The sequence below is a fragment of the Eptatretus burgeri genome, chromosome 12 (genome assembly GCF_056783735.1).
Source record: "Eptatretus burgeri isolate ZD-2024b chromosome 12, Ebu_testis_v1, whole genome shotgun sequence".
NCBI classification, from domain to species: domain Eukaryota; kingdom Metazoa; phylum Chordata; class Myxini; order Myxiniformes; family Myxinidae; genus Eptatretus; species Eptatretus burgeri.
The window spans coordinates 94,580,455-94,604,520 of NC_140972.1; the positions used below are offsets into that span (position 1 = coordinate 94,580,455).

General features: G+C 33.9%; 1 protein-coding gene across 1 annotated transcript in view; it reads left to right on the forward strand.

The window, feature by feature from the left end:
• Positions 1–24,066, forward strand: part of LOC147016168 (uncharacterized) — a 111,707-nt gene that overhangs the window by 60,579 nt on the left and 27,062 nt on the right. The window contains exon 9 of the mRNA XM_085849149.1: positions 20,608–20,721. Coding sequence (XP_085705275.1) covers positions 20,608–20,721 — 114 coding nt within the window. The remainder of the gene's footprint in view (positions 1–20,607; positions 20,722–24,066) is intronic.

The window sequence follows — 24,066 nt, forward strand, 5'->3', positions numbered from 1 at the left end:
ATTCTAAAGAAATATCTGAAACGTCTAAGCCCCGGGACACTCTTTATCAAATAACCAATGCATATTGTTTAGCTCACTCATTGAACCTATAAACATTTGTTCATTCTCAAATTCCTTCAATAGTTTAATTTTCTTTGCACAATAATCCCCATCTAAAATATTTAAAAACAAAACATTTGAATCTTTATATTTTTTAAGATACCCCTTTTGTGCCATTACGAAATGATAAACTTCTCTTAATGCTCTTGTTTGACCACCTCCTGAGCCACATATCATTTTGAGATTATAGTAAATTGTTTTTTCATTGTTCAATTGATAACCATCAAAGTTTTCAGTCCATTCAAGGATATTCATTTTTTCCTTTACATCCTCTAACTTACTAGTTTTTAAATTGATTCGCTTATTTGTTTTATTTACCTTTGTTTTAGTTATTTTTTCAATAAGACTTATTTGATATTTTTCACATTCATTATGTTTTCCATTTATATACCAAGACTGAGATTTTCTCCACTCTTTAGTTTGATTAATACTTGGTTTAATCATTTATATATTGCGAAAAAACGCGGCGGAAGCCCTTAAAAAACCCTAACCCATCTTCCCATCGTTAAAACACAATCTATTCTATTCACTCTATCATACAATATCCATATGAACACAATCTATTCCATTATCTAAAATAAATCTCTTATCATCAAAGGCTCCTAATGCCTTTTTATTTACTTCTTCACTATATATATATATATGTTATGTTTATAACTTATTATTGTATTCATTTTCCTATATTCTTCTTTCTTATTCATCAAACAATTATAATAATTTCTAAAAGTTATTGATTTCTTTATTACATATTTCTTTATTCCCTTTAACCTCTTATCAATCTGATCACCATACTTATAAGCATATGCCTTTGCTCTCAATCCAATAAACTCACTCATTACTTTTCCACCCAACTCATCCTTAAACTTACCAATAACCTTTTCATTCTTTTTGGAAAATAACTCACTCTTCTTGCTGAAATTACTTGTATCATATACTCCAATATTTTTCTTCATATCTTCATAAACATCATCAGTTTTTACATCTAGGATAAAACTATCAGTGTCCATATACAACAATGAAACATTTTCACCATACTCTTTCTTTAAGTCATTATACAAATAATCATACATCAATATCTTTGATAAATCAAGAACTGCTGTTCCAATATAAATTGGTTTATCCATTACAATACTTTCCTTTTTCATATGAATTGCAGAAAAGTTCTCTGAAAAAACCTCTTCTCTCTCAAAACTTGGTTTATTTATCAATCTCGAAGCTTCTTTCCAAGATGTTGCGAATCTAATGTTTTGCCTGTTTCTAACATTTTCCATAGTCTTTCCAAATACAGCATTATTCATTAATTTATAAAAGTCCCCTTCAAATTTTACTTTTGTCTTTGCTCTCATATCTGTATTGAATTGAATATACTTTTTCACCCAAGGACTTTGTTTAAATTTTAAAACTCTATGAATTTTAGCTACTCTCAATCCTTCTCTCAAAAACTGTTTTAAGCTTCTCTGATGCAAAACATATCCCTCTTTATCATAGAATGTTGTTAATAACTTTTCTGTTGATTTACCTTTAATATTAAAACTTTTATGATAATCACTTAACCATTCTTTCTTTGGGGTTTCTTTCTCACATGCAAAAGGAAGATCTTTATGCTTATTATGAAGATCACTCGGGTACCTCAAATCAACTTCAAAATAATAACCTTCTTCTTCGTCATTCAATTCCTCTTGAGAAGAAATAACAATATTCATCAAAGCCTTTTCATAATCCTTTTCTTCCACCCACTCTAATTTACCATAAGGCAGAGATTGAAACATTGCCCATCCATACAAATTATTAGCATCAAAATACATCAAATAATTACTATCTTTTTCACTATCATAATTTGGAAGATATTTATTATTTGCTTTAGCATATCTTTTTGAACATACTTGTGATATTCCACCTCTCTTGGACTTCTCAATCATCAAAAGCATATCAACATCACTGATTAAATCTATATCTTGTTTTGTCATTTTCAACATTGCACTCCAAGCTAAACCAGGAGCTGTGAAATAGTGGGCAGGATCTAATCCATAACAATTTTTATTATGACAGAGTGATCGAAAAGCTTCAAACACATCAGCTAACAATAAAACATCTGTTTTTAGATATAAATCATGATATTCTCCAAGGTTCTTTATCTTAAATATTTTCCATATTTCTTGTGCGTGTTTATATTCCTTATCACTTATCTCTTCTTCATAAAGGTTATTATAGAAACTTTCTTTTGATGGAAGTTGTGTTTCTTTAAATCTCATAAATGAATCCATATAATCATAAGGATAAATTCCCTTACTTGTAAGAATTTTCTCTTTACTTTGAATTTCATTCCTTGTTTGAATTTCCTCTCTCGTAAGAATTCCTTCTTTAATCAGAATTTCATCTTTAATCAGAATTTCCTCTTTCGTTAGAATTTCATTCATTGTTCGAATTTTCTTTATAATTAGAATTTCATCTTCAGTTAGAATTTCTTCATTAATTTCCTCATTAATTAGAATTTCCTCTTTACTTTGAATTCTCTCTTTAATCTGAATTTCCTCTTTCGTGAGAATTTCCTCTTTTGGAAAGAATGAATTAAGATTTGGAAAAGAGTCCGTGGAGCTTAGATTTGATGCGAGGTAGGCTAGTGGTGTTCCCATAAACTTGTAAGAATCTAGAAACCTAATACGAGTTAAAGGTTTTGTGAATATCATTTTTGGAAATGAAATATACTTTTGACTTGTGTTTGTTATGGCGAAATATTCCCTGGTGTTTTTGAAAGTTCATTTATAAATAGATGTGTATCATAGTTGGCGCTGTTGTGAAGAAAGACTGGAATAAAAGAAGGTAATTTATAATTAAGATTACAACAGGAATGAGCGGGACTTCTATATTTACCAGTAAGATGACAATGATCCCTAACTTTAGACTCCTTAATTTCCCCCTCACAAATATGACAGATATTGTTCTTTCTAAATTCTAATTTTTCTTCTTTGGTTAATTTCATCGGTTCATTTGTTTCTTTCATTAATTTAGTGAGTCTTATACAATCCTTTTCTAATCGTTTTACAAACTCTTGTGAAGCTTTTTTTCCATGATAATGTTCAAGTTTGTTATACTTTTCTCCAACAGATGATTTGATCTAATAACAGAAACCACAAGGAATATGTTTTTGATATTTATTTGTATATGATTCTTTTGGATTAGGAGAAGCAGTATTAATCTTTTTAAGGATACACTCAAAATCAGCGTATATCACAAATGGGTGCATGATGGATTTATTATAATCTTCAAAAGAAATCTTTTCACCAGGTTTAGGCATTGTAATTACAGCTGATTTATGATTACTACAATATTTTGAATGTTGTTCTAATCATTCTTTTGTATGAAATGAATTAAGACATCGCTTACAAGGATATATTTTGTTTGCTGTTCTGAATACCTGAGAAGAGATTAATCTTGATAAATTATTGATGTATGTGTAATGTGAATTCTTTCCAACACTAAAATATAAAAGATCAATGTGTGTTTCTTCATTTTTATAGTTGTTTGAAATTTTTAATATTTGAACTTTGTTTGTATCCGTTAATCCATAAACATTAATAGAAAGATTATTCTTTTTCTCAAATTTAGGAATATCTGTTAGTGGCATTGGGAATTTAAAATCTTTAATGTCCAAGGTCTTCTCATATTTCATATATTGTTTTACTCTTTCTGAATTACATTTTGGTGGATGAAAGTGAGCAAGAACAGACCAGCAAAACATTTATTATCATTGTTCTTAATATTAACAACTGACTTCTTTAGTTTTATTTCTTTTGGTAATTCAATATAAGAAGAAGCTTTAAGAGGGTTTGATTTTAGAATGTGTATATCTAAAAAGATGATTTTTTTAAATATTGAATCCACTTCCTACCACTGTATTATCAACATCCTCCTCTTGTCTTGATAGTTCTTCATAAACCCCACAATTCAAAAAATCTTGAAATGATGTTATAAAATGAAGATCTGTTCTCATATAAGGAGTTTGTTCTTCATCTTGTTTTTTCATATTCATTTTCACTCCCATATAAAACTTTAAAGTTTTCATTTCTTTTAATGTCTTTTTAATAAATTTTTCAACATCGGGTTTCACTATTTCAATTGATTCAGCTATTGATGATGGACCGGGTTCTCCAAATTGAAAAATCCTTATTTTTATATGCCCTTTAAATGCCCCATCAGTGTTTTCAATATAATAGTCTCCCTTTACTTTAAACTCATTTTTCTTGTGTTTTTGTGATTGAAGATGTCTATTATAACTACTCTTCAAAACATCCTTTGAGCAGATATCACAATGTTTTTTTTCCAACTCAAGAGGAGATATTTTATGAAACAGATTAAATGTGTGTTTGTTGGTTCGGAGGTGTTTTCTATAATGTTTATATTTGTGATTACAAACATCGCAGTATGTTGTATTCACCATATTTATATAATAAATCTTTGCTTAAACTAAAATTTTCTTGATGAAAATTTCGTTTATTTTACAGGTGAATCTGTGCTTAAAACCATTTTATCCTCCAACTTTTTCACTTAATAAATACAATGTTTCAAGACACAAAAGACAAGTTTCAATCAATCTCTTCATTTGTTAAAGATACTGAGAAATATGTCAAGGATGTAAAATTGAACAAAGATAAATATAACAACTATTGGATAAAAACTATTATGGTAAATAATATGAGTTCTTCAATTTCCTTCAGTGGAAGGGCTTTTAGTATACCTGGTGGAAATTCAATTAAAGTATCTCCAACAAAAGTTTCTCCTCTCCTTCTAGTAATATATTCAAAACTAGAAAAAGCAATGAAACAAGAAAAAGTATCAAAAAACAAAAACCTTATGGATGAAGCTTTAGAAAGAAAAGATAAGACCATCTGTAATATGCAAGGAGAAATTTGTATTTTTTTCAACAACCCTAAAGATGTAAATCCTGAAGAAATAAAGGATGTTAATATATCAGGTGAAATGACATTTCGTTCAATTGTAATTAACGATCATTTTAAAATTACCTTTAATATAAAAAATGTTGTCGTTGAATCTGATAATGAAAAAAAATATATCGATATCGATGGTAGTATTATTAAATATGAGTCAATATACAACTGAAAGTATAGATGAATTTCAGTTTAAGTAAAGTTTTACTTTATAAATATGCTAGACTTTCCTGATTCTCCATATGACAAATTTGAGAATTGTCCTGCGTGTGAAAGACGGGGATTAAACACAGAGTCAAAAGCCTATAAACAATGTATATTCTGTGATTATCTTCTAATTAATGATAATAAAAAATATAAAAAGGAAAATAATTATTTTAGATTTACACCAAAAATGAATTACTTTACAAGATTGATTAGAGAAATGAATGTAAAGTATGAGGGTGATAACACACCTTTCCTTACAAGGGAAGAAACTGAACGTATAAGAGAAATGTTCAAAGGATTGTTGTTATATATTATTCTTGGATGTAATTTTCAGGGAAATATCAACACAAGATATTGTATAAATAAAATAATGGATTATCTTGAAATTAAACCTGAACTTAGGATAAAATATAGTGTTTCTAAAAAAGCCAATAATAAATTAAATAACCTGTTTTCCAAATATATAAATGAATGATTTTTTAGCTATTTGGGAAAATAAGATAAAATTTAACAACCATAAAAATCTCCCAAATTCATTAAGATGTCTCATAGTTGGTTCAAGTGGATGTGGAAAAACCTGCTTACTTTTAAAAATGCTCCTCACTCCCAACTTTTTAGATTATGATAATTTAATAATTTTCACAAAGTCGAGTTTTCAACCAGAGTATCAACTACTCTCACAAGGTTTTAATGCTGGTCTTCAAAAAGAAGATATAATCGGTTTATTTAAACGTCAAAAAAACCTAAATGATTATAACATTGAAGATATAATTCAACTATTTTGTGATACACAGAGATGTAAAAAGAAATCAAATCCTATAACTTGTATTCTTAGTGATAATACGGATGATATACCGTCTCCCAAGATTTGGATAAATCAAAAAAGAACCTCGTTATCTTTGATGATTGTGTTAATGAGAGAAACCAAACGGTAATGGACAGCTACTACACAAGAGGGAGACATTCTTCTTGTAATTGTATTTATCTTAGTCAATCGTACTTTCAACTTCCTCGTCGTTCCATCAGAAACAATGCTAATACTTTTATTTTATTCAAGTTAAATTCAATACATATCAATAATTTTTGGAGAGATAATTGTTCTACATTATGTAGTAAAAAGAAATTTGAGGATTACATGAAGCACACGACTGAAAAATATAAATATATTGTTGTGAAACAAGATGAGATATTAAGGGATATATTTTTTGTTTTATAAACAATTACATATATAAATGACAACTATTATTATAAATCTTGTGGGTAAATCTGCTTCTGGAAAAAACTTTCATAAATCAAGGTTCTTGTGTAGTACAAATGAGAATATTGTAAATTTACTTAAAAAACATCCCGTGATACGCATTGTATCAACAACAACTAGAGCAATAAGACCTGGAGAAGTAAAAGGTGAAGATTATCACTATATTTCAGTGGAGGAACATATGCGATTGAGGAATGAAGGACAAATATTTGAGGAGGTTTCTCTTGGTACAACAAAATATTCACATTGTAAGAGTGAGTTAAGGAAACTAAAATCTGGTGGTGTTGGGATATTAGAAACTAATCCAGAAGGAACGAGACAAATTATTAAATATCTGAGCGGAGTGAAGATTTTATCATTCGGTTTTGATGTTGATGAAGAAACTCAACGCAAAGGTATGAAAAGCAGAGATGCAAGGATTAGTGAAGAAGAAATTACAACTCGCATTAATGTTAATAAAGAATTTGATGAAATATTTAAAGAAAAGGATTTATTTGAACACATCTACTTGAATGATGAAGAAAAGGAAAATTTCCCTGTTGATCTTTACAATTCATTAAATGATATTTTAAAATAAATAAATGGATGCAAAAGAAAGAGCAAGAAGATTTAAGGAACATCAAGAGTTGGTTTCAAAAGTTGTAAAACAACAGGAAGATATAAAGAAGAAATGCAGACAGAAACTAACGGGCGAAGAAGCATTTGAAAGAAAACAAGAGAAATTTTTTAAACCACTTTTAAAAACTTCCCAAGAAAAAATGAAAGATGTTTCCACAGTTCCCACAGTAGAATATACTCCTAAAAAACTTAAAATGTTAAAAGATTTTGATCAAATGACGGAGGAAGAATTAGAGCATTTCGGAGAATTAGAATATGATGATGAAGATTTATTTCAACAACTGGAAGAGATTAATCAACCCCCTGATTATATTGTGAATGCTGTTCAAAACAATGAATATTCAGCGGATTCAAAAACCAAAGCAGGACTCATTCCAACAGAACAATCAGCAATATTTCATCTTGTTCAAGAAAAGGTATTGATATTTAATGATGAATTAAGGTTCTTGGGTTCTGCTCAACCCCCTGTTAAACTAACTCCGAGATTAATGTTTCTTCTCACAAAAGATGGAAGACAAGGTTCAACTGTGAGGGATGAATCAAAGTATATTGATAAACCATTGGATATGGAAAATAATGATGATAGAGTATATATTGATTTGCTGAACACTCTGAATTGAAAATTATAAGGTTATTCTTTCTGGTAAAAGTAGGAAGAATGAGAAGGAGAAACACATTATTCAGGCTTTAAGTATCCTTGGTTCAGGTGTTAGTTTTCTTCCAAATGACCCATCGCAATTAGTTAATAGACTGTTATTGTTGTTAGGCAGTAAGAAGGCTGGAAATAACAATTGTTTTAATGAAGCATCAGCCATTTTAGACCAGTTGATGAACATGAAAATAATTAATAAATATCAATATAAAGACATTTTATCTCATATTAAATAAGATGAGAAACACAATCCTTAGTTTCAATTTCACAACAAGCGACCACACATCTTCATTCCCATACCCACTACAACTTGACACAACAAAAGAATATGAGGCATCTTTATTGTCCATGGAAACTTATAATACCTTATTTAATATAACCGAGAAAAATGACAAGTTTAGTTATAATCCGGGAAGTGGATACAAAACGATAACAGTCTCACCCGGAGCATATGAGATTTCTCAAATATCTTCCGAAATTGCTCGTCTTATGAAAGAACAGGGTGATGAACCAAAAATATTGTTATAGACATTCAAAAACACTTCAAAATCAACGATTAAAGTTAAAAATAACTACAAGGTTGATTTCACAATTGATAATTCATTTAGAGAGTTATTGGGTTTCTCCTCAAAAAAGATTGAAACTAATGGGACGTTTTACAGTGATAATGTCATTCAAATATCCTCAAGAATAAATTCAGTGTTAATTCACTGTGATTTGATTGATGGTGCTTAGAATGATGGAAAAAAAAACAAATACAATATTTTCATTCAGCGCATACTCAACCCCAATTGGTTATAAATTCAATATGGAACCTAAAAATTTGGTTTATCTACCTGTGTCAGGAAAAACCATACACAGAGTAAATTTTAGGATAACCGACCAAGATAATCGTGTGATTTCTTTTAATGGAGAAGTTATATCCATCATAATTCACCTACGTGAAGTTTTCCAATAAATAAATACGATGGTTATTGTGAGGAAACACGAGTTGGGAAAATATAAAATAATTACAGGGGATGGGATGTTCCTTTCTCCATACTACAAGGGTGAAGGTATGTATCTTGGTAGAGGATACTATAAACCTAAGAGACAAAGGGGTGTTGGACATCAATTTAGAGGAGATGGGATAATTGATACTCTCATGGGTATTGGTTCAACTATTCTTAAACATAAAGATCTAATTGGTTCAACTGCTTCTGCTGTGGGAAATGTAGCAGGTGCTGTAAAGAGTATAAAAGATGCTCAGAAGGAATCTCATAAATTACAAGCAATAAAAGAAATTAAGAAAGGCAAAACTCAGTTGTCCCCCCAAGAACGACAGAAAATAATTCAATACTTGGATCAGGGTTTCAAAAGTTTTAACATCTTTTTTCCTAAATAAATACAAGTATGGAAGCAATTGATAGTATCTATGATTTGGATGATACTATTATTATCTCAAACTCCACTAAAAAAGAAGATTACTTCAAGGTAAATGCAATAACTGGAACAGACTGGAATACGAATGGTACAAAAAGTTTTGAAATAAATAACACTGAACAACAAATTTCAAATTTTTTTTTTACTGGAGATGTGTAAAGTGATTAAGACTAATTTGGGTACGCTGATTTCAAAAATCATAACCGTTTTGCTGTATCACGTCAGGATTTTCAGGAACAGAAATATTCCCATTGCCTAGAAGTCAGGATTTCAATGAAATTTACATATGTCTTTAACATGTCTATTTCGAACAATTGTTGTTAACTTGTGTTATATTTCTTTCTTTCAGATAAAGATGAGTAGGCGTTCCTGTACCAATCATCCTGACAACTTCTGTTATGTCTGTGGTCGGTATACCAAAAAAGATCAACAGCGAAGTATATCTACAGCAGTGAAAATGAAGGCCGCCTACTTTCACTACTTCGGGTGTAAGGTGGGGGACCAAGAACAGAGCTGGGCACCACACATCTGCTGCACAAGCTGTCACACAACCTTGACTCAGTGGTTGGTGGGCAAGCGCGCGAGCATGCCATTTGCGGTGCCCATGATATGGCGTGAGCCGCAGAATCATCATGATGATTGTTATTTCTGCTGCACAAGCATCGCCGGCTTCAACAAGAAGACTAAAGGTCACATCAAGTACGCTGACTGCGTCTCTGCTCGTAAACCTGTGCCTCATGATGACGAGAACCCCGTTCCAACACCTCCAGCTGATCAGAACATAGCTGTAAGCAGTGGTGAAGAGGATGGTGATGATGAACCTTTTGAACCCGACACTCAAGAATCACACCTTCTGAACCAGGGAGACTTAAATGATCTTGTAAGAGATCTCTCGCTGTCAAAGGCGAAGGCAGAGCTGCTTGGATCAAGGCTGCAGCAGTGGAATCTACTTGAACCTAACACCAAGATATCCTTGTTCAGAGCACGTCACAGAGACATGGCTGATTCTTTGAGATGGAAGACACGATGACATTCTGCAGTGACATCAACGGTCTGTTGAAAGAACTTGGGTGTGATCACGATCCTGCAGACTGGCGCCTCTTCATCGACTCGGGGAAGAACAGCTTGAAGGCTGTTTTGCTCCACAATGGCAACGAGAAACCATCAGTCCCACTGGCTCACGCGTTCGGCATGACAGAGACCTATGAGACTATGCGGCAGCTGCTTGATTCCATCAAGTACAATGACTTCAACTGGCACATCTGCGGAGACTTGAAAGTGGTGGCGCTTTTGTTAGGGCTGCAGTCAGGCTACACGAAATACATGTGCTTCCTTTGTCTCTGGGATAGCAGAGACGACAAGAATCACTGGACGAAGAAAGATTGGGAAGAGCGAAAAGAGCATGTACCTGGTCGACACAACGTGAAGCATGTCGCCCTTGTCGACCCAGCCAAGGTTTTCCTTCCACCAATCCACATAAAGCTCGGCTTGATGAAAAGTTTTGTACGGGCAATGGATCTGAATGGGCGTGGGTTTTTATACCTCAAGGAAAAGTTTGGCAACACCTTGTCGGAGGCCAAGATCAAGGCTGGTGTCTTTGTTGGACCGCAAATCCGACAGATTATGAAGGACGAAACTTTTCCGACAACTCTAAACCCCAAAGAGCTGGCAGCGTGGAGGAGCTTCAAAGCTGTGACGGACAACTTCTTGGGGAACGAGCACACGGACAACTATGAAGAAATAGTGCAGAAGCTGCTGGAGTCCTTCAGGAAACTTGGCTCCAGGATGTCCCTGAAAATCCATTTCCTACACCAGCACCTGAACTTCTTCCCTGACAACTTGGGAGCAGTCTCGGACGAGCACGGCGAGCGATTCCACCAAGAGATTTCACTCATGGAGACGCGTTACCAAGGGCGGCACAACCCGAACATGATGGGCGATTTCTGCTGGTTCCTGCATCGTGAAACTGACACAGAGCAGCACAAACGCAAAGCCAAATGCCTAAAGCATTTTTAATTCCATTCTAGTGGAGTTTTTCTGTAATTTCTATAATTTTGAAGCATTCATGATGAAATAAATGAATAAATGAATTTTTGTAAATTTCATTGAAATCCTGACTTCTAGGCAATGTGAATATTTCTGTTACTGAAAATCCTGACGTGATACAGCAAAACGGTTATGATTTTTGAAATCAGCGTACCCAAATTAGTCTAAATCACTTTACACATCTCCAGTAAAAAAAATTTTTGTTCAGTGTAATCAACAAACCTATTTGAATCTCTCCGAAAGTTTCTTATTGTGTAAATTTAAATTCACTAAAGCTGGGAATAACACAAACGCTACACTTGTAAATGATTTCTTCTGGAAAATGTTTGATAGTGTGCGTTTGTATATTGGAACACAAGAAGTTGAAGCGGTTGATTATGTCTCTGCTGTATCTGAAATGATGAAATTTACACTCTATACCTTCAGTGATAGAATGGGAAAGGGGTCTGTCGAAGGTTTTATTCCTGATATGTCAACGGGAACAAACACAGACCCTGGATATACTCAAAGGAAAGGAATGTATAATGATGATACAAAAGCAGTAAATAGTTTTACTGTGGCAGTTCCTCTTAAAGGTATATTTGGATTTTGTGATCATGATAAAGTTCTGTATGGTCTTAAAATTAGATTTCAACTACAAAGGAATGATAATGAAAATAGATTGCTTTTTGGTGTTGGTAGTGCTTTTGGTGAACAGAATAAATTTGTAATTGAGGAGATGAGTTGGTATATCAGTGAATATACTCCTAATCTTAAAACAGAAGAGATGCTGAATCGAAGACTTAACTCAAAGAAACCACTCAGTGTATCATACCTCAAAAGAAGATGTCAACATGTTAAACTCAACCAAACCACTTACACGTGGAATTTGTGTGTTCTGGAAGGAAAGCCACGATATCTGTGGATCATTTTTAAAAAGCCAGATGGTGATACTGCGACTGATAAGAATAATGCATTGAGTGATAATGCTAAGGTGAAACAACTTCGCGTTTCTCTAGATGGAACATTTTATCCACGAGATAGATTGGAAATTAATTGGGAAAAAAATGATTTTGCTGAAGCATACAAGTCTTACCAAAAGGTGTGTGAAAGTAATGGAAATAAAGAACCTATTTTGGATATGACAGCATTTAAAAGTTTGTATACAATCTATGCGTTTGACCTGAGCGCTCAAAAGGAAACTATAAAGTCTAATCGAGTGGATACTTCCCTATACATTGAAAGAGGAGAGAGTGAAGAAGTTGATACATATTGTTTGCTTTTGGAAGAAACAGAATTGCAGATTAATACAGATAATGGTGTGATGTTTAGTCTCACATAATTTTTTGTTAAATAAATGAGTGGCAAAGTACCAACTGGGGTATATGTTAATCAAATCAATCTTCATAAACTATCATCTTGTGTTCAAAATCAAAAGCCTTGTACGATTAACGTTAATACAATTCAGAGAAAAGGAGCAGTAAGAATTGATGTTTTGCTCACAAGAGAACAGGTTATAATCTTGAATGACACTGGCTCACTTAAAATTAAAATGACAAAACCAATGTTGAAAAAATATTTAATAAGAGAGACGAGTGGAGGATTTCTCCCATTTCTAATTCCTTTATTTGCTGGTTTAAGTGCGGTTGGAGCATTGACGGGTGGTATTTCAACAGCGGTGAAAACTGCCAACGAAAGGAAGGCTCAACTCCAGGCTCAAAAAGAATTGGAAAGACATAACAAAGAGTTGGAGAAACAAATTAGTGGAAGTGGCGTAATTGTAGATTTTGCTGAAAAACTTGAAGGTCTGCCTGATAAAGCGAGATTGTTAGTTGGAGATATGCTTTCTTCTATTGCACAAGCAGGTGTAAAATTAACGAAAAGAGGTAATGGATTATATCTATCTAATAAATAAATGAGCATTGATGAGTGGTTTAAAGAATTTGGAAAGAATACAACATCAAATTTACAACTTGTCAAATATTGTAAGAAATTAAAAATTCATAATGTGGTTATTTGTATGAGAGATGAATTAACAAATGTGCCGAAACATACAAAGAATATTATTATGAACTTAGAAGATAATAATGGGAATGGTTCTCATTGGGTTTGTATTTTTAATAGTCAAGACAAATATTATTTTGATAGTTTTGGTCTTCCACCACCTGTTGAAGTCATAAAATTCTTACAGAATGGTGTTTATCAAACATTTCAAGTCCAAGAATTAAATTCCAAGTGTTGTGGTCAATTATGTCTATATGTGTTATTTCAACTCAACAAAAATAAAAAATTTTATGATATTATTTTTAATCTAATATAAATGACTTATGTTGGTAAAGATGGTTCTATCTTCGGTGTATCTCAAGAACTGGATATTGATTTATCAAATTATTACATAAAGGCACAGGCTGAACGACATAAATATAATATAACCAAAAATATTAACATAAAAAATGTTGATAAATTAAAAAATTATCCAAGCCCGACTGACGCGAATGACGGTGAGATTAAGCGATTTATCACAATATATATATATATATATATATATATATATATATATATATATATATATATATATATATATATATATATATATATACTTAAATAAAACAGCCGTGTATTCCAAAGATACAGAAGTGTTGATATTATCTTCAGGTCATACAGAATTCACAGTTCGAATTAAAATAAATTTTTATAAAGAAGGGCGTATCGTTTTCATGAGAATAGAACAATGGGGTATGATATGAATGATTTAGGGTATAATTGGTCATTTAAAATTAACCTCGAAGACCTGGAACAATTAAATCAGTCTCGTAAGGAAGAATATTATCCACTTGGTATCGAGAAAGAGTTTTGTGGGTCCACGATTAGTAAACAAGAAATAAAAGAATTTAATAGGGGTAAATATAATAATGGTTTTGCCCTTGTTTATCTCATGAAAACAGAAAAAACAGGATTATATATAATAAGTAAGGAAATACAAAATTATTTAACTATGGGAAGATGGGGAGGTGTTTCGTGCCATAATATTATTCTAACATATATTTCTAATACATAAATGACAGCAAGAAGGCTTCAAGAAAATTATCATTTCTGTGTCCAAGCATACCTTCAAGAAAAGGGTATTCGGTATTTTAATAAATATGTTCTACAACATAAGAATGAGGTATTTTCAATAAAAGATTGGAATTATGCTGATGTTGATAAACCGACAACTTTAGATTTAATTAGAATGTTAAATAATGAAAAAATTATAAAGTTAAGAAAAGGTAAGGCTCTTTTAGAAATTCAAAAGAAATTTTATTGGTTTCCTGTTGTAAAAAAAATTATTTTGGATACAGGAATAACAAGAAATCCTGATGAATATATGTATAATATTCTATGGGGTGTAAGCGATTCAAGGATAGTAAGGGATGAGGAAGGAGTTGAAGAAGAGAAGGAAGAGGAGGAAAGGAGAAGGAGGAAAAGGAGAAGAGAGAGAGGGAGGAAAGAGAGAAGAGAGAGAGGGAGGAAAGGGAGAAGAGAGAGAGGGAGGAAAGAGAGAAGAGAGAGAGGGAGGAAAGAGAGAAGAGAGAGAGGGAGGAGAGGGAGGAAAGAGAGAGAATGAATAAATATCAAAATATGGAAACCAGTGAGATTCAAAAAAGATTGGTGGTATGACAGAAAATAACTCAACCCACCGAGGATGAAAACAAAGAATTGACAAGTCTATTTGCAATACTTTCGACAAGAGTATTGACATCGAGAAGATATGTATTTTAATTCAAGTTTTTCATTTTTTTTTCTTAAATAAATGGAGGAGAGAGTGAAGGCATTTCTAAGGATTCTTTATGTTTTAAAAATTAAGATTCAAATGTGCATGTTGGAAACTAAAAAGGTTTTTGCACTCTGCAGGAATTTTTCTCATAAATAAATGAGTTATTGTCTCAAATGTAAAAAGAAAACTAATACTAAAAATATTACATATATTAAAAGTAAAAATAACAGGGTTATACAAAAAGGTATATGTTCGGTGTGTGGTTCAAAAAAAATCAATTTATCTCCAAACACAAACTCGGAGGAGATATACAAAAGTTTTTATCAGGAAGTAAATTTACAACTACTGGAATACCAGGGGAATTACATCTACCAGGGTATTCTTTCTGTGGTCCAGGCACAAACTTGGATAAAAGATTAGATGAGGCAGACAATCCTAAATCCTGGAGTCAGCCTATCAATAGAGTTGATGAAGTGTGCATGAGACACGATATTGATTATGGGAATACCACAACGTTGGAAGAAAAGCATGAAGCCGATAGAGAAATGTTGTATAATTTGTCTCTGATACAAAATCCAACCTTGAGAGAAAAAGTTGATCGGTTCATTGTGAAGAAGATGATCAGTGCTAAATTGAAACTTGGTCTTGGAAATTCAAAAAACTTATAGGCTCTAATGATGCCATTAAGACTGAAGAGCAATTCGCTGATGAATTACATAAACCAATATTCACAAAGTTTCAGAGAAGGAACGTTTATTCCAAGGAAGTTGATTATATCTGGTCTGCTGATTTGATTGAACTCAATAATAATAAGGGGTACAAGTATGCTTTAACCGTTATTGATTTGAGGAGTAGATATGCGTGGGTTGTCCCTTTAAAAAACAAAACAGGTAATACTCTTATGTTAGCTTTTCAACAGATATTTAATAAAAGCAAGAGAAAACCTAAAATATTGTGGACTGATGAGGGTAGAGAGTTTTATAACAAGACATTTATGAATTTTCTAAAAAATAACAGTATTACATTATACAGTACCTTTAATGAAGGGAAGGCAGTTGTTGTTGAACGTTTTAATCGTACCTTAAAAAAGAGACTATATAAAAAATTCACACAACTCGGTTCACAACAATGGTCATCTTTTATTCAGGATATTGTGGATAAGTATAATGACACGATTCACACGTCAACAAATATGAAACCATCAGAAACATTTACAAAATTAAAATATGAAAAAGAGATTAATGTCAGAAAACCTAAGTTCAAAGTTGGTGATATCGTAAGAATATATAGGTGGAAATCTCATTTTGAAAAGGGTTTTACTGAACGATGGACGAAAGAACTTTTTAAAATTGTTGATGTAATAGATACGGTTCCTTGGACTTATAAAATATATGATTTGGAAGGGGAAGAGATTTTAGGTTCATTTTATTCACAGGAATTACAAAAGACAAAACTAAGCAGATAATACTCATGGGAGCAATGGGTTGTCCCTTCACTCCCTCCTACTATACACCTTTGTGGACACTAGAGAGACAAGTCTGAGGTGTATTACAGTATATAATGTGTGTCAAGGGGGACGTTCTTAGATCTGTGAACCCCAAACACAGAATCCTCAACTGAATAGTCAAGGCTTAACTTTTGTTTGTTGATGTGTGTGTGTGTGTGTGTGTGTGTGTGTGTGTGTGTGTGTGTGTGTGTGTGTGTGTGTGTCCCAACCCTCACATTCAAAATCTCAACCCCAACCCTCACATTCAAAATCTCAACCCCAACTCAATCCTCGCCCAACAAAATGTCTTTTTCAAAATGAGATTTCCACCTATATATATATATATATATATATTTTTTTTTTTACGTTTTTTTTTTTCTCTTCTTCCAATTCTGTCTTTTAAGGCTTTCAGGTTTGATGACGTAGAAAGGGGGAGTAAGCCTGCACTTTCTTCCCAGAACGAACAATGTATATTTTTTTGTTTTTTTCTCTTCTTCCAATTCTGTCTTTTAAGGCTTTCAGGTTTGATGACGTAGAAAGGGGGAGTAAGCCTGCACTTTCTTCCCAGAACGAACAATGTATATTTTTTATGTTTTTTTCTCTTCTTCCAATTCTGTCTTTTAAGGCTTTCAGGTTTGATGACGTAGAAAGGGGGAGTAAGCCTGCACTTTCTTCCCAGAACGAACAATGTATATTTTTTATGTTTTTTTCTCTTCTTCCAATTCTGTCTTTTAAGGCTTTCAGGTTTGATGACGTAGAAAGGGGGAGTAAGCCTGCACTTTCTTCCCAGAACGAAAAATGTATATTTTTTATGTTTTTTCTCTTCTTCCAATTCTGTCTTTTAAGGCTTTCAGGTTTGATGACGTAGAAAGGGGGAGTAAGCCTGCACTTTCTTCCCAGAACGAAAAATGTATATTTTTTATGTTTTTTCTCTTCTTCCAATTCTGTCTTTTAAGGCTTTCAGGTTTGATGACGTAGAAAGGGGGAGTAAGCCTGCACTTTCTTCCCAGAACGAACAATGTATATTTTTTTATGTTTTTTTCTCTTCTTCCAATTCTGTCTTTTAAGGCTTTCAGGTTTGATGACGTAGAAAGAGGGAGTAAGAATTTTCTTGATAGGTTTAGATCCCAAAGAGTGGTAGCATTTCAAGTCTTCAAAATAAACCCAACTTTCCAAGTCCACAAGGTATAACCACATTCCTGTTGAGTTTCCAAGATATGTATCACATTGTGAGTTATCAAGCCAGAACCCACATTTCAAGTCTCCAAAAATATAACCATCTATCCAAGACTCCAAGGTAGAATCACAATTTCCAGAAATATAGTGGGTTTCAGTGATAGATCTCACATAGTATAACTGTGGATCATCAAGGAAATCTCCATTTTTCCAATTTTTATGGGTTTCAGTGATAGATCTCACATAGTATAACTGTGGATCATCAAGGAAATCTCCATTTTTCCAATTTTGATGGGTTTCGGTGATAGATCTCACATAGTATAACTGTGGATCATCAAGGAAATCTCCATTTTTCCAATTTTTATGGGTTTCAGTGATAGATCTCACATAGTATAACTGTGGATCATCAAGGAAAACTCCATTTTTCCAATTTTTATGGGTTTCAGTGATAGATCTCACATAGTATAACTGTGGATCATCAAGGAAAACTCCATTTTTCAAAATGTCTGAAAATTGTGAGTCTCCAAGGTAAAACTTGTATTCTGGCTCATCAAGGTATAACTTGTTCAGGGGGTATTGTCTTGATAACGCATAATGAGTACTATTGTTGCAAAACTCTTTTTCAGGACTTTGCTGGTCTCCAAGGTATAACTCTTTGGTTGGATCATCAAGGACGAACTCGTTCTGTGGGTCTTGGTCGCTCATAAGGTCTTCAACCAAGTCAACAATTTCGCTCCAAGTTGTAGCAAAAGCAGTATTTTCATTTCGTATTTCAGATACAATTTCCTGTGAGAGAAAATAATAATGTATTAATTAAGTTATTTAATTATTAAACGAGTCGATGTTTAAAAGGAACTAAAAATAGGAAAATAAAAATCTTACCTCAATGGATAAGAGGTTTGAATCCAGTTCATCAACTTGAAGGTTTAGTTCCATACAAGTCAGAGAGTTCCAAGGAACCCCAAAGTCATCCCACTCAAGGTCTTGGTCGCTCATAAGGTCTTCAACCAAGTCAACAATTTCGCTCCAAGTTGTAGCAAAAGCAGTATTTTCATTTCGTATTTCAGATACAATTTCCTGTGAGAGAAAATAATAATGCATTAATTAAGTTATTTAATTATTAAACGAGTCGATGTTTAAAAGGAACTAAAAATAGGAAAATAAAAATCTTACCTCAACAGATAAGAGGTTTGAAATTCCACCAGGGAAGGTTTGAATCCAGTTCATCAACTTGAAGGTTTAGTTCCATACAAGTCAGAGAGTTCCAGGCAAGCACACAGCACACCATCACCAGCAAAAAAAATGTTTAAAATGGAGCCTGGACTTGAGGCTTTTATAGGGAAAGACTGTTGGGTGTGGTTTCCTGTGGAAATTCCCTGGTGGAATTTCATAACATGCTGGAAACCATTTCATAACATGGAAACCATAGAAACTGAAACATGCTGGAATTTCCTAGTGATTTCTTTGTGAGTCAGAGATGAACTGGAAATGATGTAAGAGTAGGTGGGGCTTAGCAAAAGTAGGCGGGGCTTAGGAAAAGTGGGCGTGGCTTAGAAAAATACCTCATGAAAAGTGGGTGGGGCTTAGCAAAAGTGGGCGGGGCTTAAAGAAAAGTGGGCGGGGCTTATAAAATCCACAGAAAAGTGGGCGGGGTTTAGAGGAAAGTGGGCGTGGCTTATGAAAAGTGGGCATGGCTTAACAAAAAATAACCTGTGGCTCAGGAGGTGGTCAAACAAGAGTATTAAGAGAAGTTTATCATTTCGTAATGGCACAAAAGGGGTATCTTAAAAAATATAAAGATTCAAATGTTTTGTTTTTCAATATTTTAGATGGGGATTATTGTGCAAAGAAAATTAAACTATTGAAGGAATTTGAGAATGAACAAATGTTTATAGGTTCAATGAGTGAGCTAAACAATATGCATTGGTTATTTGATAAAGAGTGTCCCGGGGCTTAGACGTTTCAGATATTTCTTTAGAATCACCTTTAACAAATCTTTATCTTGTTGTATGGGTTATTTGAATAGAGAGCCCCTAGGTTAAAAGGGGAGACAAATAAATATACCTTGGGATAAAAAGGGGGTTTATTTTTAAGGAAAAAAAAAGGGAATCGCTGAAAATCCTCCATTCATTTACATAGGGAAAAGTGAGCCAGAATCAGTACATTCACCCTACTGAGGTGGCGTGGTTATAGAGATGTTGTTTGTTTGAAATTAAAGATAGAACAGAATAACGGCGAACTCAAAGATTCACAGCCCGGCACACGAATAATTTCCCTTTATACATCGGTGGGGAAATCTAACCTGGAACACACACTTATCGAAATAACTGATCTCTGGGGAACCTGAATGGTGGTTTGTGAATTTCCACAACCGTAACAATATATATATATATATATTTTTTTTTTTTTTGCATAAATTATATTAAGGGAATTGCAATAGGGATAATTAAATTTTCCGAAAGTTTGGGACGTTGTGGACCAAAATAACCTCCTTTCAACCCTTACAAAATTGTGACGTCGCATCCATGATTCAATCGAAGGGAATCAGGATGAGACGTAATGACATAAAACGTGATGTAATGTACAAGTTTGAGCTAATGAGAGTTTCCCCTTCACATGTCATTTGTGAGAAAAAAATTGTGGCTTTAAAGCGCACTTTGCAATACTTTTTGTGTGCATCAGCACGGTGGTTTAAACATGGATTATGTACTTTTGCATTCCCCTGGATCCTTTATTACTTCAATTAATTTGTGTGTATAATTTTCTTGTCTTGCAATCGTTTATTTGGTGACTGTTGCTTATGTTCTATGGGTTGAATATTGTACTGGACATCACGATGGGTGTTTGTTTATTTGACATTTTGCGGAAACGCAAATCTGTCATTGTAATACCGAGTTCAGCTCGTTGAGTCGTCATGGGTTTTCTCTTGTATTCCAACATCGATTCTTTCTTGTTCCTCAGGTGTGAGTAAATGTTCACCAAGCTTCTGCTTTAATGGTGGAACGTGTGTGAACAATGCTCAGGGTTTTATCTGCATTTGCCTCCCCAGCTACAGTGGAAGGCAATGTGAACAAGGTGAAGTTTTTCTTTTTCTTTTTACAATGATTTAAGGCAAAGCTGATTGAGGAGCTAAAGTGAAAATCGCATGCAGGACAAGGAAATTAATATGTCGACATCAGTGTACTTCCATATGATTACAAGGGCTCTTGTGGACAATCACATGGGGAACAAGCCACAAGGGATTTGAACCTGGGTACCCTGAATCATGGGCCAGGTTTTCAGATCAGAACTTGGGCAAGCCAACCCACTTCTTTATTTTCTGACTTTTGTGTGTAAAACGTACCTGGGAATACAACTCCTATGGACTTTGACCAAAAAATTGAATTTCAATGTCGAGTGCAGAGCTGTATGCTTTTTACTATCTCCCCTGTGATGTGTTTTACTGATATGGTTTGATTGCATCATTGTTTGATGGGTTCCACCATGTCAGTATTTGATGGGATTCACCGTGTCATTGTTTGATGGGTTCCACTGTGTCATTGTTTGATCGGTTCCACTGTGTCATTGTTTGATGGGTTCCACTGTTTCATTTTTTGATGGGTTCCACTGTTTCATTGTAGGAAGGGTTCCACCATGTCAGTGTTTGAGGGGATTCACTGTGTCATTGTTTGTTGGGTTCCACTGTGTCATTCTTTGATGGGATTCACCATGTCATTGTTTGATGGGTTCCACTGTGTCATTGTTTGATGGGTTCCACTGTGTCATTGTTTGATGGGTTCCACTGTGTCATTGTTTGATGGGTTCCACTGTGTCATCGTTTGATGGGATTCACTGTGTCATTGTTTGATGTGTTCCATTGTTTGATGGGTTCCCCTGTTTCATTGTCGGAAGGGTTTCACCATGTCAGTGTTTGATGATATTCACCTTATCATTGTTTGATGGGTTCCACTGTGTCATTGTTTGATGGGTTCCACTGTATCATTGTTTGATGGGTTCCACTGTATCATTGTTTGATGGGTTCCACTGTTTCATTGTAGGAAGGGTTCCACCATGTCAGTGTTTGATGGGATTCACCGTGTCATTGTTTGATGGGTTCCACTGTCATTGTTTGATGGGTTCCACTGTTTCATTGTTTGATGGGTTCCACTGTCATTGTTTGATGGGTTCCACTGTTTGATGGGTTCCACTGTGTCATTGTTAGATTGCATTAACTTGTCATTGTTTGATGGGTTCCACTTTGTCATCGTTTGATGGTTTCCACTGTGTCATCATTTGATGGGATTCACTGTGTCATCGTTTGGGATTCTCTGTGTCATTGTTTGATGGGATTCTCTGTGTCATCGTTTGATGGGATTCTCTGTGTCATTGTTTGATGGGTTCCAGTGTTTCATTGTTTGATGGGTTCCAGTGTTTCATTGTTTGATGGGTTCCACTGTCATTGTTTGATGGGTTCCACTGTGTCATTGTTAGATGGGTTCCACTGTGTCATTGTATGATGGGTTCCACTATGTCATTGTTTGAGGGGATTAACTTGTCATTGTTTGATGGGATTAACTTGTCATTGTTTGATTGGTTCCACTGCGTCATTGTTTGATAGGCTCCACTGTGTCATCATTTGATGGGATTCTCTGTGTCATTGCTTGATGGTATCCACTGTCATTGTTTGATGGGTTCCACTTAAGCAGGAGACACACACACACACACACACACACACACACACACACACACACACACACACACACACACTGACACACGCACATACATACACACACACACATTGCCTTTTAGTTTAGATTTGTTATTATTTATTTTTTCAAAATGGCTGCTGGCTATTTGTGGACCTGGCAATAATGTACCTGACACGCCAGTTTTTTTTTTTACCTCCACACCCCTCCCCCCCCAAAAAAAAATGTCATGAGTCATGTACCAGACATGTCAGTTTTCTATCCCCAAATGTATATGACATGCGACATATATCTGACACCTGACATAGACACTCACTAAGCCTATTAAAAATCCACAATAAATATATGGCAAAATACAAAAAAAATGCACATTAAAATGATTGGCTATAATATCTTTCGATATCGATCTACAGTTAACATTTAATACACAGATTTATAAATGTGGGATGTGGACTCATCAGCACTCCATCGTGTAATTGGGTAGAAACTCGGTGGAAGTTATAAAAACTCAACATCGACATGGGGAAAATGATCGATTCAATGAGAAGTTATAAAAACTCAACATCTACTTGGGGAAAATCAGTTCAATGAGAAGTTATAAAATCTCAGTGTCGACATGGGGAAAATGATCGATTCAAGAAGAAGTTACAAAATCTCAGTGTCGACATGGGGAAAATGATCGATTCAATGAGAAGTTATAAAAACTCACCATCGACATGGGGAAAATGATCGATTCATTGAGAAGTTATAAAATCTCAGTACCGACATGAGAAAAATGATCGATTCAACGAGATGTTATAAAAACTCAGTATCGACATGGGGAAAATGATCGATTCAATGAGAAGTTGAAAAATCTCAGTATCGACATGGGGAAAATGATCGATTCAATGAGAAGTTATAAAATCTCAACATCGATACGGGAAAAATGATCGATTCAATGAGAAGTTATAAAATCTCAACATCCACATGGGGAAAATGATCGGTTCAATGAGAAGTTATAAAATCTCAACATCGATATGGGGAAAATGATCGATTCAATGAGAAGTTATAAAATCTCAGTATCGACATGGGGAAAATGATCGGTTCAATGAGAAGTTATAAAATCTCAACATCGATATGGGGAAAATGATCGATTCAATAAGAAGTTATAAAATCTCAGTATCGACACGGGGAAAATGATCGGTTCAATAAGAAGTTATAAAATCTCAACATCGATATGGGGAAAATGATCGATTCAATGAGAAGTTATAAAATCTCAACATCGACATGGGGAAAATGATTGATTCAATGAGAAGTTACAAAAACTCAACATTGACTTGGGGAAAATGATCGATTCAATGAGAAGTTATAAAATCTCAACATCGATACGGGGAAAATGATCGATTCAATGAGAAGTTATAAAATCTCAACATCGACATGAGGAAAATGATTGATTCAATGAGAAGTTACAAAAACTCAACATTGACTTGGGGAAAATGATCGATTCAATGAGAAGTTATAAAATCTCAAAATCGATACGGGGAAAATGATCGATTCAATGAGAAGTTATAAAATCTCAGTATCGGCATGGGAAAAATGATCGATTCAATGAGAAGTTATAAAAACTCAACATCGACATGAGGAACATGATCGATTCAAACAATGGTGTAAGTGTGGTACAACAAGATGTGGATTTTTGAGTGATGCAAACCGCTTCAACATACCTTATGTCCTTCATTCTGTCCATCTGTCAAAA